The sequence below is a fragment of the Dromaius novaehollandiae genome, chromosome 13, assembly GCF_036370855.1.
Source record: "Dromaius novaehollandiae isolate bDroNov1 chromosome 13, bDroNov1.hap1, whole genome shotgun sequence".
NCBI classification, from domain to species: domain Eukaryota; kingdom Metazoa; phylum Chordata; class Aves; order Casuariiformes; family Dromaiidae; genus Dromaius; species Dromaius novaehollandiae.
The window spans coordinates 14,522,229-14,544,836 of record NC_088110.1 but is presented as its reverse complement, the minus strand read 5'-3'; the positions used below and the strand labels follow the sequence as shown (position 1 = coordinate 14,544,836).

The window sequence follows — 22,608 nt, the reverse complement described above, 5'->3', positions numbered from 1 at the left end:
CGGCGGCGGCCGCCGGGGGGCAGCGGGACTCGAACCGGCGGCCCGGCCGCGCGGCGCCGCTGCCTCCCTTGGCCCTCCCGGCCGGCAGGGGCAGGCGCGGGCGGGCGGCGCTCTGGTGGCGGCCGGGGCTCGCTGTCCGGAGTGCGGCCCGGCCGAGGCGAGCCGCGCGGAGCCGCTCCCCGCCGCCCTTCGCCGCCGCCCGCCCCGCCATGTCGGCGCCGGTGTCGGGCCCGCTGCGCAGCGAGCTGGCGGAGGCCGTGGCCCAGGCGCGGCTGCTGGTGGTGGGAGCGGGGGGCATCGGCTGCGAGCTGCTCAAGGACCTGGTGCTCACCGGCTTCGGCAACATCGACGTGGTGCGGCCCGGGGCCGGGGCCGGGGGGCGGCGGGGCTGAGGCGGCGGCGGCGGCGGCGCGTGGGCGGGCGCGGGGCGCTGCGTCCCGCCGCGATGTCTGCGCGGGTTCAAACGGCGCCGGGCCCGCCAGAGCCGCCCCGCCGGCAGGCCGCGCCCCGCCCGCCGCGCCGGGGGACGGGCCCGCCACAAAGGGCCGCGGCCTGCGCGCCCCGCCGCTGCCCCGGGCGGCCGGGAGGGCCACGGCGCCCCCGCCCCGGCGCTGCGCGGCGCTGGCGGCCGGGCCGAGCTGGGGCGCGGGGGGGCGGCGCCGCGCGGGGCCCCCGGGACGACCCCCCCCCCCCCCCGGGGGCCGCCGGCGCCTGCCTGCGCCGTGCGAGGGGAAGCTGCGCCCGGCGGCCCGGGGTCGCGCTGGGAGCAGCGGCGCGGGGCTGCGGCGGGGAACAAAACGCGTGGGCGGCGCGGCGTGTTCGCAGCCGCGGCGCTGTAAAGCTGTCAGCTCGGGGCGGCGGGGCCGCCTCCCCCCCCCGCGGGCCGCCGCCGCTTTCACTTTTGTTTCCTGCCGCCCGCCGGGGAGCGCGCGCGGCACCGCGCAGGCAGCGCCTCGGGGCTGGCGGGCCGCGGCCGCGGAGGCGTCCCGCGCGCGCGCCCCCCGCAGCCAGGCCGCGGGCCCTCGCGCCTCCCCGGCGCGGCCAGCGCGCGCTCTGGGGGCGTCGCGGGAGCGCGCGCGCGCTGTGGCGCCCGCTGCGCCGGGGGCCGCGCCGGGCGGTCTCGCGCGCCCGAGTTGCCGGGAGCGGGGCCTCGGCGCGGGCCCCCGGGCAGGGCACGTCGCAAACCGCCGTCACCCGAGCTGCCGCAGCCCCTGCACGAGCGCCGCTGCTGCCTCGCCTCGCGGCGCGTGCACAGAGCTGCCTGCCGGGCCCGCGCGCCGCGCTGCAGCTTCCCCCCGCGCTCCGCGCTGCAGCGCGGCTCCAGGCGGCCCCTTTGATCTCCCTGTGCCGCGGGCGCCCAGCCGGCTTTAGCACCGTGTCACCGGGTGCAGCGCGGGGGAAGAGCAGAGGCCTGCGCTGCCTGCGCTGCTTTTCCGCCTTTCTCCTCCCTTACTCAGTCATTTGTGTACTCCTGCGGTCCATTCGAATAGGCAGTTTAGTGTCTCCTGATTTTCCAGTTAGCTGTCAGGCATAAATCTGGCTGGGGTATGTTTATTGTTTCCCGTGTTGTACTTGGATTTTTTGCATTGTGTTTTCAAGTCCAACTTGGTTGGACTCCACCAATTTAAGTAGATGTTGGATCAGGCCCATCTTCTTTTAAAAGTATTGTTGGCAGTGTTTTATGCAAGAACGTAGCATTTTGATGCTGTAGGGAATGGGTGGGCAGAGGACAAGGTGAGAAAGAGTTGTTATGCAAAAAGAGAATTGTTATGCAAAGAGGAATTTTGCTGTCATGAAAAAAATTGCTTCTGTTAGTGTTTGTGATATTTTTGTAGGTTTTTCTTGATTAAAAAAGAGTAGTAAACTTGAATGCAAGAAAATGCTTTTTATTGTCGTAGGTAAGCCATGGCAGATTTTCCCTTTTTTAATCAAAACCATGATAAAAATTCTGGTAGTTTTGAATGTACAGTTCAGAAATATGTAGCTTAACCATGCTTTGTTGAGAAGTACAGTGTCTTTGTCCTCATGAGTCAGGGACATAATCAAATTAGACAAAATGCAAGTCTGAAATGAGAACAGTAACATATATCTTTTTAGAAGCTTCTGAGGTCTTTTCCTTCTAACTCACTACAGTGGGAGCTGTGTAAAAGTTATTGATGTAAGGGAACTGTCCAATAAAGATGGCTAAATGTTCTTAACTAGTGTTGCAGGTGATTCCTAGGATACTGTGTGTAATGGAGAGTAACAGTTTCCACTGGAAAAGACGTTTCTGAAATATTTTCTTTTTTGCTTTTACATGTGCAGGTGCTTTTATTTGGTGTTTAAAAATCTTTGGATATTACAGTTGTTAGTACATTAAAACATAATCCTTAAATTAAACATATTTCCCTCAGACAACAGGAAGTCTTAAGTTTGGAAGTTGCCCCTTGCATGCGACGGCTCCTCCATGAGAAGTGTGTGGCATGCTTTTTATTAACCAAACTGAAATAATGAGAAATTAAAAGCAAATGAAAGCATGCTCAGTAGGTCCTGTTCAAACTTAACGCTGCAGTCGGTCTGCTAATACTCTCCATAAAGCTGAAAGTGTTACAACGCTGACTGCGCTGGCGTTATCGAGGAGTTTGGGGAAAATACCTCACTGAGGTTCAGAAAAGTCCTCTCCCTCCCCTCGCCTGTTTAAAAATGCTGGGGGCAGGAGAGGACCTCTAACAAGAGCAGTCGGCCAGATAAACTTTTTTCATTTAAAGTAGCAGCAACAAGGGCTCGAATATGTCTTCTCAAAGTTTTATTTACATCTGCTTAATTCTAGCATTAATGTATACAATGGGAAAGTAAAGCCAGTGTAAAATACTGAAATAGAAACATGGCTCATAGGGGAATTAAGGCTACGGCATTCTTTGAGGTTGCATACCTTGGGTGTTCTGGTTTTACACGTCTTGATTGCCTTTCTTTGTAAGTAGATGTCATAATTTTGTAAGGTGCATTTAAGCGGTCAGTCCTGGTGACAAATAGTAAAAGCTTTTGTCCTGCAGTATATGAATTAGGTGACAATGCAGCCCGGGGTTTACTGATTCAGTTGCTCAAAGCTGTGTTCAAATGCAAACCAGAAGCAGAAGTACTAGTTAGTTTACTGAGCAGCCTCTCTTGGGCCTTGGGGGAAGGCATGGCAGAGGGCCTGCGTTTGGGAGGGTTAGTCCCGTCTTGGAGTTACCGAGCCTGGCGGGAGCCAGGCTGCCGTCTGCCGCATCTCCTCCGAGTCCGTTCGGGCTGGTCCCAGGGAGCTCTCCCCGACCTCTCCACCCCTGGTCACCAGAAGAGTCACTCCGTTAACGTCCTGCTGGCTGCTCTGCATCTGTATCTCAGCATTTCCCGTGCATTTTAGCAGGGACTCTTTCTGAAGAGTTTGTTGTCATGCAGCCCTTTGGTTTTGAGATGCATTTCCATCATTAATAATTATTTAAAATCTGCGTATTCCTGAAGATGATTAACTGATCACTTTTGCTTCAGTGGTTGCTGTAATGCAAATGTAATAACTGTCCATGTGCAGTTCTGGAAATGGACCTCTACAGTTCATGTTCTTTGCTCAGTCACAGTTGCTTCAAAGGTCTGGTAATGATTTTGTTCTTTTTACTTCTGTAACAGTGAAATGGCTGCTTCTTGTGTTTTTGTAGATTGATTTGGATACTATTGATGTCAGCAATCTCAACAGGCAGTTTTTGTTTCAAAAGAAACACGTTGGAAGATCAAAATCACAGGTGAGAAAAAGTTAAAGCTAAAGTCTCATTCAGTATTAGCATTTTATGGTCAGTGTTAGGAATATGTCACAACTGTGTTTCTACTGTACATACTACTGCTTACAATATTTTTGTCTTCTGTGCGGAACAGTTGCTAAAGTAAGTGTTGGGCTGATTGTGGCTACCCACTTCATTCAAATGTATTTAAATCTGTAAGGTGCTAGTAAACTGGTATTGAGCTTTTACCTTTAGAAAGAAGGAAGGAAATAAGCATGTTTTGTTTTTGTTCATTTCTAGGTTGCCAAGGAAAGCGTCTTACAGTTTTATCCAGAAGCTAATATTATAGCTTATCATGATAGCATCATGAAGTATGTTTGTTTTTAAGCTCTAATTACATGTTTCGACTAGCAAATACTGGGTTATTTAAATGCTACAATGGGATGCTTTAAGATAATTTACAAAGCTGTTGCAGTAAGAAGAAATGGTTGTAAATGTAAGACTACCATACACTTGAGTGGGAACATAGATTTTGCATGAATTTTCTAATGCTTTGTTAGTAAGCTGTAGTTACTTGTTTGTGTCTAATTTCCCCTTTATTAACAACAGTTAATGTAGAAGTTTCTACACTTCAAGGATGCCCAGATGTTTTGAGCAATAATTAGATGAAAGTAAATGTGAACGTTGAGTCCATGATCTAAAAAAAAATGAAGTGTGTATGTGTGTAAGTGAATATCTTTTATACATGTCCAAAACTGTTAAAGTCTAGTTAATGTCATACCGAGCCATGGTAAATTAGTAAAGCACAAAATCGTGCAGCTTTTCGTTAGCTATTTCCCATGTTTTAATTCCTATTTTTCCATTTTCTTAAAAAGTCATGCTCTTTTAATATTAAGGTTTGAGGTCTGATGTTGCTGTTGTTACTCATCAAACCACTGACTAGTTGCATTCATTTCCTGAAACTGTAAAACTGTTAATCCTGTTTCCTCTTTACTTGTGCTCTTCGTCGTCTTTTTTTTTTTAATTAGAAAAATGCAATGTAAAATATGAAAGTGTCAAGATTTTAGAAACCCATGTCTTGACTTGTAAGCATATGGAGGCACAATCAAAATCAATTGAACTATTGCAGCATAATGAATTATCAACAGTCTGATGAGCTGTGGTAATTACAGTGTGAACCTTTTAGCCTCGGCTGATGGTTTTTAAGGTCAGTTACCGCAGCTCAGCCAACTGTCTCATTAGGTCAAAGCAGTATAATCACACTTTCGTTTTTTGCCTGTTTCACTGGTCACATTAGCACTAACTGGAGTAGCTCCTTTCCAGTAGTATAAAATTCATGCTTTTACCCAGCTTTAAGATGGTCAGAAGGCCAATGGAGTAATCAATGGCTAGCAGTCAACTTGTGATATGTGTAATGTATCCCATGAATATCAGTCTACTTTGCATGCGTGTAGTTTCTGTTGTGGCATAGTAACCAACAACTTTCATATGCTGTTTTGAATATTGTTTTTCTTTTCTGTAGCCCTGACTATAATGTAGAGTTCTTCCGCCAGTTTACATTGGTTATGAATGCTCTGGATAACAGAGGTGAATTTTTCCCTATGTTTTTATATTTGAGATTAAAATACTATTAGCATTTCTGCAATGTCAGTCAAGTGACAGGTGTCCTCTTAACCCATCAGTAGTTTGACTAATACTTGTGCGCATCACTAGAAATTTGAAAGTGTAGTCAATGCTTTTACAAAGTAAATATTAATTTTGATATTACTGTTTTATGGGAGCAGATGAGTATTTTATGTACATATATGACTTCTCAATTGAGTTTGCTGTATTTAATAGCGTCAGTCTATTTTGTATTAATTGCAAGACTGGCTTTATTAAAAAGGCATAGTTTTGTGTATAATGAAATAAAGCAGATTCTAGATAAATATTTGCATAGGAGTCTGGTTTGAGTCTGGAGAAGTCAAACGTTTTTCTATTTATTCAAATTATTTTTTGAAAACTCTTCATTTTGCAGCTGCCCGTAACCATGTGAACAGGATGTGTCTGGCTGCTGATGTTCCTCTTATAGAGAGTGGAACTGCAGGCTACCTTGGACAAGTAACAGTTATTAAAAAGGTTAGGTTGTGTATTACTCTTTGTCTCAAAGTTGAAATCACTGGCTGTTTTAGACAGCCAGGTGTTCGGTATTTTGAGATACACTTCCAGTTCATCTGGTAATAACATGTACTATCAGTAGTCTTCACAATGTGACAAATAAATATTTCACTTTTCACCAGGGAGTGACAGAATGTTATGAATGTCATCCTAAACCAACTCAGAAGACTTTTCCAGGCTGCACAATCCGCAATACGCCATCAGAACCTATCCATTGCATTGTGTGGGCTAAGTATTTGTTCAAGTAAGTCATTTTTTAAAGAAAATAGTTACTGTGATTCACTCTGTGTTCTGGTTTTTAAATGGGATACCTACAGTCTGAGAAACAAAACGGACACACTTTTTTTGCAAATGAATGTGGATTATCGAGAAATCTTTCCGTTTCACCTGTATGTTTAATATAAAGATAACATGTCTGTTAGTACTTAGGGCTTGTTCTAGTATCACAGAAAATCTGGCAGAGAAGTTGGGTGCAACAGTGTGGGTTGTTAAGAGATTAGTTTATCCTTCACTTATTTTTCTGTGAAGTTGATATATTTTTCAGTATAATTATTGTATCGACAGTTGTAAAGTTTGCTAGGATCTTACAGAGGGTGTATAGGCAATGCATTCAGTACTGCAATATAAATATAAGGCAAATGAACTATTGAGTAAGTTATACAGATCTGTTTTACTTCATTTTTTTAGTTGGACTTTTTGTATTGTCAGTGTTAAGTCTACATGTGATGAATTCCACCAACTTAAAAAGCAGTGTATGAAGTGGTGCTCTAGTAGTAAGAATTCTCAGATGGATGCATGTCAGTTAGGAAATATTTTAGTGTTTAACCAGATATGATTACAATCTAGTGCTGTTTTTATCTTTAATCATTATATAGCCAGCTCTTTGGGGAAGAAGATGCTGATCAAGAAGTCTCTCCTGACAGAGCTGATCCTGAAGCTGCCTGTGAGTGTGATATAAACTAGTAGCTTACTTGAATACTGTCTAATTACTAAAAGTTCTATTTCAGAAATTATGACTTGTTTCCATCCGTTTCTTAAAGTTAGTTAAAGTTAGGCAGTTTAGCTCTATTTTCTTCTAAGAGGATTCCACTTACAGTACCCATGTGCTGCAAGAGTTTGGGGTGTGTTAACAGTAGTTTCCCTTACAGACCTTTTTGTACGCTGTAGATAATTTAGCACCCACTTACTACTGCTTACTAGAAATATGAAGCAATTTCAGTGTCTTTTGGTTTCCTTGATACATAGTGTGTCAAAGATGTTTAAGAGTGGCCAGTGTGCAAAAAATACTCTTCAAAATGGTTTAATAGTCTCAGTTATCAAAACTGTAGCTGTGTGGGCAGCCTGAAAGTTAATAAAATGATTTGTTCAGCTGTTGTGAAAACTTTTTTACAGCAGTTTAATACGGGTCACTGGCAATCATTAGTTGCGTCAGAGATAACGTGGGTAGAGCAGCTGTGAGGAACAGTCATACCCTCACTAATTATAAAGTTTGGGTTAACACGTCCAGGTGTAAGATATATGATTTAGATCAAGAGGTTTTCACTATATATTCAGAGACTCCTGGTGCCTGTGGAGTAAACTGTCTTCACTGTGTGCGCAGAAACTTGAAGTGCAAATTGAGCTGGAGGTGAAAATTAAATATTAATGATCTTCACAGGGTGGAGACCCTATATACTTGTATTTGAGGGAGTGCTTCCTTCCCTGGAGCTGGGAGTCTTGTCCTTTGAACTGAGGACAGAGAACTGAGTGATATTTGTAGTCACTCTTCGTTTTTAACTTCTGGCTGAGGGATTGCAAGGGAATACAGGGATTATGTGTGAACTCTTCTGGTCTGAAACACTTCCACGTTCATATGCACAGGAAATATGCTCATTTTGAGGGGTGTTTTGTACCTGTCCTGTATTTTTTGTAATGACGGTAACTGTAGTTAGTGTATAGGTGAATAAGCATCTTCTGCTTCTCCTTTTGGATCCTTTGATAGGTGGATGGGTTTGAGAGAGCAAGCTTAGGGGATCCTCTGATACTTCAGATTCTCCAAATATCAGATAATATTCACCCACCAGTATTCCTGCAGGAAGTGCAGATTGAAATAACTGAACCTTGTGAGTGGCACACAACCCAGTTAAAACAACTGCTGCTGGAAGACTTTAAGAGAGCAGATGCCATGCTACTTTTTTTAAGAGGGATGCCAGGGAAATTCCAGGAACTGAACTGTAGGCTGATGTCTGTACCAAGCAAACTAGCAGTAGCTGTAATTTTGGTTAAAAGCAGTGGACATAAGTGGTGTGTCAGGGAAGGGTCAACACAACATTTGTAAAGGGAAGTCATGCCTTACATGACTATTCGGGTCCTTGAAGGAATCAGCAAACCTGTGGACAAGCATATCTGGTTGACACAGTTTTGAATCTCCAGAAGGCACTCAGGAGCTGTTGGTGAGGAACCTGAAGGAGCTATGTGGCCATGGAAAAAGGCTAAAGGTCCATCCTTATGTGGATGAAGTACTTAAGTGATAGGGATTAATGGTGCCTAGAAGAGTTTCTCAGATAGTGAATGGGACCAGGTCTGTTCAACATACATAATTAGGCAAAATCATTCAAAATAATGAAGATGAGGGCTAACCACAAAGAGTTGCAGAAAGCTGCACAATACAGAATAACTGGGAGATAAAATAGCAGGTGAATCTTTGTGTAGATAAATACTAAGTGGTGCATCGGTGAAGAGGGGGGCAGCATTCCCAAATTTACATATAAAATGATGGTCTTTGAGTTGACTTGTTCCTATTCAGTCAAGATATTTATAGATAGATTTATGGGAACATCAGTGTGCGACTTATTAGGAATCACAATTGCAAGTGCTGGACATGACTGGGAAAGAAACGGAAAATGAAGAGCATCTGTGCACATGGAATTTTTTTGTATAGCTGTGGTCCTTCTGTCTCCAAAAGGATATGGTAGAACTGGAAAAGGTACAGAGAAGGGCAGCAGGGAGGACCAGACGTGGGAAGCTGATTCTCTCTGTTGAAGTTCTAACCAGCAAAAAAGGCTACTAAGAGGGGATGATTAGAGGTTTATGAAATCACAACATAATGTGGAGAAAATAAATGGGAAACAATTATTCACTGTTTCTGCCAATAAAGGATTTAGGTGGCATCAAGTTAAATTCGTGGATGGTAGTTACAGAAGCAAACAGGAGCAGTCAAGCTATGTCTAATTCAGCTTTTGCTGAGCACAGTAAGGCCATGTTATGTCCCTGTATGATTTTGTTTATTGACTCTAGGTGAAATATTTGGATGTGGGTTTGTGGGGTTTTTGTTTGTTTGTTTGTTTTTTAATTAAAATACTTGGTTAACACTCTGTTAATAGGGGAGCCAGCAGAAGCGGAAGCCAGAGCACGAGCATCCAATGAAGATGGTGAGATTAAACGTGTTTCAACTAAGGAGTGGGCTAAATCAACTGGATACGATCCAGTTAAACTTTTTACTAAGGTATCATTTTTGCCCCCAATAAATGTCTGTATTCAAAGTGTGTGAACTGCTTTAAAGTTGATCCAAAACACAGTTTATATGCTTACTGCTAGCCATCAATTATGCAACTATGTCATGATTTCCACCAGTTTTGCTGTAGTGTTGGTCTTTAACAACAGTTGGTTGTTTTATGGTGTTCCATCTGCGTCTGTGCTACTGCTGCAGCAGCTGGTTCCACGTTGTACACAGAAAGCTTCATTTGAATTACTTTTAATATAAAAAAATTCAAACTGTTGAATCCTGTTGGAGTTTCACTGTGCGTAATCACAATCCAGCCTGAGGGTGAAAGAGCTATCACTCACCCCCTGCGTGTAATCAGACCCTGGCGTAAGGAAGTAAAAGCTGTTTTAGGAGTTTTTGTTCTAAAAAGCTGCCACAAGTAGATAAACAGGAAAGGAGTATGAGATACAGTATTGATTGGCAGTAACCGTTTTCCTTGGAATTGGATGCTCATTTGTTCATTGACATCTAGATAACAATATCTTAGGGAGAATATACAAATAGTTGCAATGATGGCTTCAGTAGGCAGATGTACCCAGTGCTTGGATTATTGTTTCTTGACTTACTTTACTTTTCAAACAAAAAAAAAATCATCAGAGCTGTGTCTCCTTTGTGTGAAGCAAAAAGTTTTAGAGGATGGGGAATAAGATCATTTTTGTACCTGTACCTTTTTCTTCTGTGTAGTCTGATTTATTTAGGCGGTTGGAAATATTTTCAAGGTGAGAAGCAAATATTCAAAGCAGATGAAAAGTACCTACGTTTTTTTTTTCTTCCTCACATTTTAATTTTTTTTAATATTTCCTAGCTTTTCAAAGATGACATTAGATATTTGCTGACAATGGATAAGCTTTGGAGGAAAAGAAAGCCTCCAGTGCCACTGGACTGGGCTGAGGTACAAAATCAAGGTAATTGTTTTCCCTTCCCTTGTGTATCTGTAAGTCATACCTCCTGTTAGTTAATGCATCTCTATGATATGAATGTTTTCTCACTGCCACAGTTTGAGTACTGATGATGAACGTATTACTTGATTGTGATTCCAGCAGATTTTTATTTCTTCTGTACACAAAAAACAAATTTTCTAGAACTGTTTTGGAATTGTTATTTCAGATGCTCTGTACTGGTCATGCAAAATTCACATTTTACAAAATTATATGTTACTTTATTCTGGGAGGCTTTCTCATACACACAGATACATTTATTTTTTAACAGCTGAGTTTTGCTGAAAATGTACAGTTACTGTAACTAGTGCATGTCCAGGCAATTGGTATAAGGATAGCTATAGCTTGTAGTTTTAAATGCAGTTTTATTGTAAAATGTTGGGGCTACTGTTGTTTAAGGACATTGTTTTTTGGTTTAGAAAACATTTAATTTTACTGAAATTGGAAAAATTAGCTCTTTGAAAGAACTTCTGTGGGATTTCTAAATATTCCTGGTCTTAATTATTTTTTCTTTTCCCAAAGAGAAAAATGTATCTGACCAACAAAATGAGTCCTCGGCAGTCTTGAAAGATCAGCAGGTTCTGGATGTAAAGAGCTATGCACACTTATTTTCAAAGAGTGTTGAAACCCTGAGACTTCACCTAGCTGAGAAAGGTGATGGAGCAGAACTTATATGGGATAAGGTTAGTTCACCAAACACATAAGAACCACTTATATTCTACATATGTGATAAGGTTAGTTCACCGAATACGTAAGAACCACTTATAGTCTACATATGTAGTACAAATATTACTGGACTCAAAAGTTTCACCGCGAAATAGTACTACTTTGAACAAAAATGTCTGGCATCTTATTGAAAACACTTTTTGTATGTAAACTGGTGTATACTTTAGACACTTAATGTTTTATTACTCTTTTAGTCTAAGGATTAAGTATCAAGATGTAAGGTAATAACTTAATTCAACAACTTTAAAAAGCACAGCTTCAGAAGTAGTTGTCATACATAGCTGTGATTTGGAGAATATTGTAATAACGCCATTTCATTTTTCGTTTTGCTCTAGCTTTCTCCAAAATATGTTCTTATACAACGGTGCATAGCTAAAGTGTGCACTTAGTTGTACAGAATAATTAGCTTTGACCGTAGGCATGTGATGTAGTATGAGTTTTACTGAAGAAAAATGAAAAGTGAAAGAGTTGCCTCTGTTTTAGCTCCAGAGACAGTGTGATCTTGCTGCAGTCAGCTGGCATAAAACAAAAAAAGTGATATGTAAATACAGAGGAGACAAAAGAATAGAATGGTATTACAACAGATAGTGAAATACTTGTTATACTACGATTTCTGAAACACCTGTTTTTGAAACTGAGTATAAAATATTACAAGTCTGAGTACTTAAACATTTTGAACATACAAGGCATTTTATTAACACTAATATACTAATTCAGTACTAAAATACTAAATACAATTTCTAAACCCATATTTAAACTATTACTGCTCTGCCTAAACATACCATTTGAAAGAGACAATGTATTAACTTTGAACTGGATTTATACAGACTCTTTCTTAAAGTGTTTTTAAGGTAATAATTTTAGAAACCATCTGCTGCAAGCATTTTTCCAATATATAATCTGATTTTAAATACTTTTGCATTAACTTCTTGTCAGGATGATCCTTCTGCAATGGATTTTGTCACTTCTGCTGCAAACCTCAGGATGCATGTTTTCAGTATGAATATGAAGAGCAGATTTGACATCAAATGTAAGAATAAAATATACCATCACTTTATTTAAATAGATATCTAAAATTTCTAGTCTTCATTTACTGTTAAAAATCTGCATACTCTTGCTTATTTTGCAGCAATGGCAGGAAATATTATCCCAGCTATAGCTACTACTAATGCAGTAATAGCTGGTCTGATAGTGCTGGAGGGTTTGAAGATTTTATCAGGAAAAATAGATCAGTGTAGAACGGTAAGTGGGAATAAGATATCTTTATTTTGTTGTTATTCATTATATTAACCTGCTTTGACTGGTGCGCAGTTTTATTCTCTGTCAGTTGTTACCCCAGTAGATCCTGAATGTGCTGGAAAGTTTCAGCTGCAGTGGAAAGAGAAATGGAAGTCTCAAGGATCCTTAAGTTCCTTCTGATTTCATGAAAATACGCTGCTGGATAGGAGGGAGAGAACCAGACTCTGACACCACTTGAGAAATACAGCTGTTTCATGTTACATGTCTATTTGGCAGTAGCTGGTCTATCAGCACAGGTGTCATTGTGGACTGGCCGTAATGTGTGTGCACTTTCTCCTGCTCAACAGGCATGTCAAAGAGGATTAGGGAACAGAACATCCTATGAGACTAAGAATAAATCTCTAGGAAACCAAGTTTTATTAGTGTTGTTACTTAAGGAATAACTTGTTTTTTTCTTCCTTCAAGATTTTTCTGAATAAGCAACCAAATCCCAGAAAGAAGCTATTGGTTCCTTGTGCTTTGGATCCACCAAATCCTAACTGTTATGTTTGTGCAAGTAAGCCAGAAGTGACTGTGAAACTTAACGTACACAAAGTTACCGTGTTAACGCTCCAAGATAAGGTAAATCTTATTAACTACAGCTTTTATTCTGATTGTAATGTACATGATTAAAGTTGTAGTTTTCTAAATATATTTTCCACTGTACTTTAGCTGTTTATATTTGCTCTATACTTTGCATTTCTCTCAGCTACAAGAAAAGCTAGATTAGTCAGTACCCTTCTGACTCCTGTGAAAGAATGCTTGTATTTTGTAAGTTTTTGATATTTTTAAAGCCTACTCATATCTAACAGCAAAAAATTCGATTTGTATTTCAGTTTAAAAATATAATAGCCACATTATTATGTTGTAGTAACAACTGAATTGTAATTCTGTAATTTTTTTGAAGTATTCTAAGATTTTTTTCAGCATAGTATCTGAACCTCTAAAGGAAAGATCACAGGTTTTACAGGTGGTTTTTGTAGTGGCTAGATTTTGTGGGTTCAGATAGCAAAAAGATAATTATTTTGTTCGTGGGAATAAAAAAAGAAAAATAATAATTTTACAGGCTTTAGCAGATGCTTTAATGAACGTGGACTGGGATAGGAAAATCATCATAACTTAAGCTTATTTCCTTCATAAGTAATTTCAAGTAAGATAGTAATAATCATATTCATCTTTTCAGATAGTGAAAGAAAAATTTGCTATGGTAGCACCAGATGTACAAATAGATGATGGGAAAGGAACTATCCTTATCTCTTCAGAAGAAGGAGAAACAGAAGGTATGCATACTGAAGCTTTTATTAAGAGTAAATAAAAGCTTCAAAGTAACTAAGATGTACAGAATGGAAGTATAGCATATGTCTAAGTATACATCCCCTGGACTAATATTTGAAGAGAACTGGACTTGTGTTTATGTAAATGGCTTAAGAATAGCTAGTGCTATTGTCTACGTGCCTGTAAGCAGTGTTTGGCTTTCCTGTATAAAATGCTTTCACCTTGAGCATCTGAACTACTTCAAGAGTAAATACTCAGCTATAGAAGTGCTCCAGTGATCTCCTCCTGTTTGTAATCCCATTCTTTTTCTTGTTCTTAGATTCTTAGATATGATCTTCTTAGGATGGATGATGCTTGTAGACGCTATTGTAATACAAATATTATCTTCTCCAGAAAACATTCCTAAATGTAATAATAATGAGGTGTTTGAACTGGATGCATGAGGGGTAAATAAGTCAAACATATAGGTTTAACTCCCCGTAGTCTTAAAAGTCAGCTTTTACTTTAAATATAGCCAATAAGTGTTAGTCTTATTTTTCTACATAAAATTTCTGCACTGCTAATTTCATCAAACTTATTCAGGTGTAAAGGATAGTTTTTGAATTTTAATACTAAATAAGATCTTAATATAAATACCCATATACACCACAGTATTTCACTATTTTTCTAGCAAATAACCATAGGAAATTATCAGACTTTGGAATTCGAAATGGCACTCGACTACAAGCAGATGATTTCCTCCAGGACTATACGCTGTTAATCAATGTGCTTCATAGGTAAGGATTCTGAAATAATTATTTCATGTATTATTTTTAAATAGTTCCATATGGAATTTCCAATACAGAATTTTAAATTCACAATAAAACTCAAAGATTAAGCTACTGAAAGTAAATATCGAGGTTAAAGAAGAATTTTTATTTTTTTATTAATTGACATAATTTGAGTGTTTTTTATTATAGTAGTAATTGGAAAGAGTTTATTTTATTTGAATTAATATGATCATTACATAAAGGAAAAATGCAGTTAAAAAAATAAATTTACTTTTGGAGCTGCCAACAAGTGAGAAACTGCAAAGGATTTAAAACAAACAAAGACCAAAAAACCCTGCTAAATAATAGATCATCTGTCTGACTACCTGTAATCAGATGCAACAATGCAAATAGAAATCACTTTAAAATAATTGGCCTGTGTTTTTAACAGTGGATAAGAGGTATATATATTATATATAATAATTTTAACACACTACACTTCCAAGGAAAACAGGAATGTGAAACTGAGGAAGAAAAGTAAGCTCACATAATGGGTTTTTTTTTCCTCTCCTAAGCATTTTAAGGCAGGGCAGTGGGTGAAACAGTATGAATAGACAGAGCATACATTATGAAGGAGAACTGAACAGGCTTTCCTTGTTTTTTTATTTTTTTTTCTTATTTTGTCATAATTGTAGGGTGCTGTAATAGTTGAATGAATTTCTTTTTTAAAAAGTCAGATTTTTGTTTTCATTTAGTTATTTAAAAGAATATGGATTTTTCCACAGTGAAGACCTAGAAAAAGATGTAGAATTTGAAGTTGTTGGTGATGCTCCTGAAAAAGTTGGCCCTAAACCACCAGAACCAACACCCAAGAACATTACCAATGGTAGTGATGATGGAGCGCAACCATCAACATCAACAGGTAAATAATAGAAATGCATATTAAACAAAATGAAATGCAGTCTTTCAGTAGTGCAGTCCAATTAAAACATTAGTTGTCTTTAGTATTAGGACATAACTTCTTTTTGCCAATATGAAATGAAAAGGATCTAAATTACCTCTGTGTGTGTATATACACATATATGTACACATATACATATGTATATGTGTATATATAAACATATATTTATACATATATGTATTTTATATATAAAGAATAGTAAAAATGTATATTTGAGATTATTATAAAGGTTTACAGTAATATACCTTGAAATCATATTATTTAACTCACAGAAGATTGGTGGAGAGGCTGGATTTGGCTTAAGTGCATCATTTGCATAGTGATTTGAATAAAGTCAGACCCATTCTATCTGATGGTCACTCTGTTACTTGAAGAAAAAGATGATTTGTCACCATCTCTCTGCAGATTAATACTTTTTTGCTGTCTTTGATCATACTTAATTTTATTAATTTAAGAAGATGTAATTATTATTTACTTACAAAATAACTTACTTATTTTTCACCCGTTGAGCAAAGCATGGCAAAAACAGTGTTTGCTAGCCAGGAAAAAATACCATGACCTTCCTAACACAGAATGTTTCTTTAAATCTATTCAGAATAGCTTGACTCAAATGAATACAAGATGTTTAAGCATTAAAAGCTAATGTACTGGAAACGCCTTACTGCTTCGTAGGGATAGCATATAAATCTGAGTATTTGTTGTGACACACACAAATATCTGTAGTTCTGTCTTACGCTTTGGGATGATGTTCATCTGCCTGTCAGTCCTGTTTATGATACCTGCATCTTACTTGTCTCAGGGGAGACTAAATGTTAAAGCATTGATCTAATTTATTTAAAGTTAAATAAAAACTAATACTAGAAAATAGCATAAAATTAGTTTTTACAGTGAATTTTTATTTAGAAAGAAACAAAATGGATCAGGTTTCTGGAAAGTTCCCATCTGGTTCTATTTTTCCCTCTTTTATACTATCTATGGATATTCTTTAGCTCTTTTTAAAAATCTGCTCCCCCTTCCACTCCTTTTCTTCTTCGTGTTCTCTCTCTCAGGGAATTTGGCTTCTGGTGAGAGTTCTGTTGAATACGCTAGTAAAGGTGAGGCTGGACTGTGATTCAGTGTGTGTAAAGGTTCTTTCCTCAGGGACTCCTGCAGATAGCATGCAATTCTTCTGTTTTGCACATGCAAAACAGTCTTGCTGTCTAATGCATTTCCCATGTTTTTGGGTGACTGTGGTATTTTCATCTTTTGTGAAGAGGTAGAAACATGTGAAAAGCCTGTTTTATTTGGATTTCAGGGAAATTGAAAAGTATTATTGCATTTGAATGACAAAGGATGTGGACAAAGAATGCTGCAAGATGTATTTGTTGTGTTAGAGACATCCTTATTTTTGTTCTGTGACATGAAATTTGGGTTGAGGATAAACTATCCTTGCAGTATCCATTGGAATTAAAAACATATATTTTGCAGCTCCAGATCAAGATGATCTATTGATTGTTGATTCTGAAGATGAAGGTCCTTCAAGCAACATTGATGATGACATGGAAAATAAAAGCCGTAAGAGAAAACTAGAAGATAAAGAGTGCATCAGTACTAAGAGAGTGCGTACAGAGCAGACAGAAGAGCAAGATGAAATCATAGCATTAGACTGAATATGCAAATGCCCCTTGACAGAATGATTCAGATAATGTAATACAGTAACAGCATATCATGTTGGGGGTGTGAAAAATGTCCAGAACTAGACTAATTTTAAGACCTTTGTTCCAAGGGAATACCAAACCACTGGCTTAAATAATTTATGTCTGTTCCTCTTGATGATCAAGCTTTCATCTCAATAGACTCTTTAGAAGTTTTTCCATATGGTATATTAAATGTAGTAGAAACATAGTCTATAAAAACTTACACATAAGTATTTGCGTAAAATGTCATGAGAAAAAAAGCATGTTATTTTTGTGTAAATACTTTTTAGGTATAATTCAATAGGACAAAGGAAACTACCCTCATTTAGTAAAGGGTCATCATTTGATACCCAAATTTATAAGTAAGCCTTTTTTTTTTTTTTTTTTTTGCTTGAAGATAAATATTTTAGCCTAGTCCTAAATATTTTTCACACCCTGAACTCAAGTAAAGGACAAAATTCACTAAAGCAAATTAGTGCCATGTTTTAACAGTGTTCTTAAACTTCAACTGGCACTATGTACATTACTGTAAAACTGTTAATTTACTCAAGTTTTTCAGCTCGTACTGCCTGGTATGTCAGTGTAAGAAGCAAATTTTTGTGTATTGTTACAGTTTCAGGTTATTTATATTTGATGTTTTGTAAACTCAGATACTACTACTATACTGTACATCTGATGGACCAAATAAATGACATCTGAAATACTTGCTATATTTGCTTGCACAGTCCAAGTTAACGCTGATTTATGGGATTTTACAATGTATAGCCTTCAAAAATTACTGTATTATTTTCATTTTTTTAAACATAACCTAGCAGTACAGAACTTAAGCTTCACTTGTTTGAGGTGAAAGGGGATTTTTTTAATAAAACTTTTGTGAATGTTTTTTTTTCCTGGACAATCAATTATTGGCCTCTTCAGCTGGAGCACTTACACCACCATGTACAAATGCTTTCACCACTTCATGCTTTTAGAAAGAGAAAGCACTGGTCTTTTATATACTACGCTTTGTGCATAGAGCAAAAGTGTTTATTTTTAGGAACAATATATTGAAGCTACTGCATTTCTGTAAATGTTTTGGTAGCTGTCAAAATTGTGAGCGTCGGTCCTTAGAATACACTGATCCATCGTAACTACTGTCGCCCTGCTGAAATTACTTGCAAACTTTGGTGTATCAGTGAACCAGAACTGCTTTTGTTAACATTTAAGTACTCGGTGTTAGCCTTAGAGAGCAGGGATATTAAGCAAATGAGATTTATTCTATTTTAGTTTGCAAAATGACTAAATTTTAAACAAGATATTAACAATGGAGAAGGAGGATATAAAAAAACAAAAACACTTCATTAGGTTTCAGTTCTGCATCTGGTTCTGTCTAGTACGAAGGCCACTTTCATCAGTATTAATTTGCCAATGAGGTGCAGAACTGTAGGATTCTACAGTGCAATTAATGTTTTATCTCTTCTTTTAGGTAATAGTCATATGCAGTGGCTTGTTTGGAGACATAAACCTCTCTACCATGAAATTGTAAATGCTTGTGAGTTAGTTGCTTCTTGGCCACCGTCAGTGAAGACTGAGAGGTAAAGATGTAAATGAAAGGGGTAAAAGTATTTTCAACACTATATGGGAAGTTTTTATAGTTTTCTCCATAAGCAGTTAAAGCACTAGAATTTCATACATCTCAGATGTCACTGAAGTGCAGATTGCCATAATCTGGAAAATTAAAATTGACATTTTCTTTTAAGCTTTATTAGAAATAAAGCTTTATTGGCTTCTTAAGTTAGTTGTGAAATTGCTTGTTACCTGTGTGGTAGAGCTTTGTCACGTCACAATGAGGAGCACAATCCTATCTAAGCACATGGCATGTGTAACGTGTCTAAAATATCTTTTTCTATCTTATTTACTACCTGAGAAATTTCCCTGCTTGCACAGGGAAAACTAAAGGAGTTTAGTTATGGTAAAAGCTGTAATTCTGGGTAACTTTATCATATCAGTTTTACTGATGTTGAGAGTTCAAGACTTGGAAGTTGAATGGCATATGAGCTGATTTGAAACAGATTTCTACAATAACATGCAGCACCAGCACATCTGGCAGGGAAAGAGAGAAGAGTAAGAAGGGGGATTTTTATTCAGTCTTGCGGCCTTCTACTTAAGTTATCTAGCATTTAAGCTGATGTGTAGTGTTAGCGTAAGATTAGTTTCTCAAAATATCTGGGATGCTAATGTTCAATAAGACGTAGGTAATAGTCTGTCAGGGTGGTAGACAACTGTCTTGACTCTGTCAAAAAGCCAGATTGCAAAAATGTTTGGCATTAACCAAGCATTCCAGCTCAGATGTGAGGGGCCACTGCAGGACACTGGTTAGATAAGATTTTCAAGAAGCACAGAATTTAAACTATGTATCTTCTTGTTTGCAGCATGAAAGGTAGCCTAGAATTTAATAACATAAGCAAATACATGTTGATGTATTTAGGAGATGTAATTGTGCTGCTCTGGTTTGGGTATGAAATATTTAGATTGCTATAAGTGTTCCAAGATCCTTCCTGTAAAATATTTTAAAGTGGGATAGTTTTTAATAATTTTCTTTAAACAGACTGTTTCTGTAGAACATATGACAGGCGGCTCTGCTATTTCATTAGGTTCTTACTAAGTTCGGTAATACTGAATGAACGAGTAAAACGCAAACTGCCTCTGCTAAATGAAAAATTGCTTTTCAAAACTGATGGAAGTATCAGTATCCTTAATTGGCTACTAGTCACCAACATTGTATTAGTGTAGACACTTTCTCTTGACCTTGAGAGCAGATTATAAATTGAAGCACTTACTAAGCTTTCAAGTAGTTAAAAAAAACCCAGCAACCTGCTTTTCAACATTTGTGTTATTGCCCCAATAGCAGTAACTTAACATAGAAGGAAATACTGTTGGAAGACATGAGATTTAAGCATTAAAATGGAGTAGAAATTCTCCTCAGTGCCTTAGCTGGGCAGTCCTGATGTAGGCTCTGTCTCCACTAATGATTTTTGAGCCAGGGTCATTAAATCGATCTATGAATCGTTATTTGCAGTGATACAAAGTGGCTTTTCTGTCACACAGTTTTCTCTAGTTGTTTGTTTGTGCTGCTGCAAATTCTGTGATGTAGACAAGCCTTTCTGGCTGCTTCTCTGTAAAAATGATTCATAATGTTTGTATCTCTATTCATGTAGTGAACTTGAGTGCCATGTGTTAAAAGGACTAGAAAATTAGTAGAGTATTTTAATGTAGTTAAATGCAGTTGTGAGTGTGGGTATCCATTACCTGTCTTTGTATGCTATTAGTTCAATATGCCTTTTCTGCACTGGGGCATGGAAAAGTGTATTGACCACCTGTATAGCAGTTAACTAGAGATTCCTGAAGCTCTCCTGACTTACAGTGAAGAAATTTGTGAGGATTTTCCCACAATCTTATTGTAAGAAAGAATAAACTTTACACAGAAACACAACCTATCTGATTCGCAAAACATTCACAGGATCACCTGAGTACAGGACTTGCTCCTTCAAGGGGCAGTTGATAACCATTGAAGTCAGAAGAAAGAGCTTTTGGGGCCATGACACGACAGCTTTGTACCAGCCTATTTCTTAAAAAGCAACTCTAACCTGTAGATATTGATGTAATGCTTGTAGTAGTTCTTTGTGACATTTTAATTTTGCCTTATGAAACCATTTCGGCATTGAACCACACAGAGATGTGCATGCTTTCCTGGCCTGTTGACTCCAGCAGCTGGCAAGCAGATTGATGTGCCATTTCAAGTTGTGACCTTTACACAAAGACCTCTTGCTAACCGTTTATTAGATCTCAGAAAGTAAAGTAAGGCTGTGTTTAGTTCGTATTTACTGTTGATACTGTCTGCTTTGAGCCTTATCTCTACTACCCCAAAGTTGTAAATTTGGATTAGAAAACTGAACACACACTGAATTACGGAAAATAAATTTTGGGGCGGGTCCTCTCTGTATTCTGTTTTTCTGCTGGTATAGGTAGAGATTTTTTCTTTCTTCTCTTTGCAACTGTAAGGACAAAAGGCTTCGGTTTTGAATATCTGAAGTACTCCTGAATTGGCAAGAATGTGGAAATGAGGATGAAAGAAATGTAACAAATATGACACAAGCCAAAAGTCTTTGTTTTGTTGTTTGCCTGAGACTGTTTCTGAGCTAGTGTCTAAGCAGAATGATTACAGAGACCGTACACCTACGGACAAAGGGATGGGAGGAGGAGGCAGTTTAATAACGTGGCCATAACGTGGAAGCCTTGATGCTTCTTTAAGGGAAGAATGGGGTAAAGTGTGTAAATCTATATATAGCTTGATATCAGTTTACATTAACAACAGAATGTTGCTGTTTATATACATGTCATTATGTTTGTCTTTCTCGTCAGCATACTACTTCATTCACATATGAGAGAAAAGTGAAGCACTTTCAGTATGGTTTTCCTAAAGAAAAGATACATATAGAATTGCTCTGCCAGTCCTTTTCAACAGCATTCGAAGCTACTTGCGAATGTTAAACACATTTGTCCGGGATCTCGAAGCTACTGCAGTTCTACAAGTAAGTGTGTGCAGCGAGGGGAGAGGGACCCGCGGGAGCACTCAGCCGAGCTGTGCCGCACTCACCCACCTGCTGCCGGCGGGTACACAGCGCCACGTGGGAGCCTGATGCATTTTGCCCATCTGACAGATGATCGCTAGAGGTAGCAGAAGCAAGCAGGGGAAAGAGGGCGCTAAGAGACCTAACGAGAAGCTTGGGAAGTGCTAGGAGCTGTGGATATTATAAAGGGAAGGCTCAAGATAGATGTAGGAGAGAATTAAAGATGTTGTAGAGGAGGAACTTTGCAGACAGGCGAGGGATGACAAGCCTGCTGAGGGATGTAGGGGGATATGGTGGGGGGGACCTGGAGGTATTGCATGTAGCGGCTGAGGATTTGGTAGGTCCTGGGGACCGTAGCCACGGGAGAGCTCCGTGGGACAAAGAGGGCAACCAGACTGCAACGTTACTGGGGATTTGGGGAGGAGCTGCAGGATGCAAAGCGTCTAGAACAGCCCTGTAGCAGAGCGGCCTTTGCTGCTTCCACTGCTCATGGAACAGCTCCTTATTTCTTACAAATGCATTTAATATTTTCAGTTAACAACTGTTTTATCTGTAATGTTATGTGATTTCTTATATGGAAAATACCATGAAACATACAAGTAATTGGTACTCTCAACAAACTGCTGTCCCCTTTCTTCTCCTAAAATGATCCCTCTCATGACAGCTGAAGTGTGTTGTATTGCCAGGTCAGGAGGGGGGTGCTCCAGGCTGGCCGTGCTTGTTGAGTGCCGTGAAGAGGCATGTGCAGTCAGTCTGGGAGCAATCACCAGCAGAGACCAGGAGGAGATGTGTATAGGAGTCTGAATCTCATGCAGTGTTTCTGTTTTTTATTGAATTCACTAATGCTATCTGATTCCTTTGCCAGATGAGGTTTTACAGTATTGTAATTGGGACCTTCTTTTTATGATGTCATGATAAATTTTAGCTCTGGAGAAACTTGGTTTGTTTTTATATTTTCAAGTCTCTGAAATAAGCTACTTAACC

General features: G+C 39.3%; 1 protein-coding gene across 2 annotated transcripts; it reads left to right on the top strand.

Moving 5' to 3' along the window:
- Nucleotides 1-102: 102 nt before the first annotated feature.
- Nucleotides 103-17,896, top strand: UBA2 (ubiquitin like modifier activating enzyme 2). Of its 2 annotated transcripts, XM_064519687.1 has the most exons (17): nt 103-353; nt 3,672-3,755; nt 4,032-4,102; nt 5,254-5,318; nt 5,749-5,849; nt 6,011-6,132; nt 6,764-6,831; nt 9,251-9,372; nt 10,217-10,316; nt 10,872-11,032; nt 12,012-12,105; nt 12,205-12,317; nt 12,780-12,935; nt 13,537-13,633; nt 14,299-14,404; nt 15,163-15,299; nt 16,806-17,896. In XM_064519687.1, exons 1-17 carry the CDS (start codon nt 210-212, stop codon nt 16,985-16,987), a joined length of 1,923 nt encoding a protein of 640 aa, XP_064375757.1. In that variant the 5' UTR covers nt 103-209; the 3' UTR covers nt 16,988-17,896. The 2 variants fall into 2 exon arrangements, with proteins under 2 accessions (XP_064375757.1, XP_064375758.1); XM_064519688.1 differs by lacking the exon at nt 4,032-4,102 and having other exon boundaries at nt 214-353.
- Nucleotides 17,897-22,608: the final 4,712 nt, after the last annotated feature.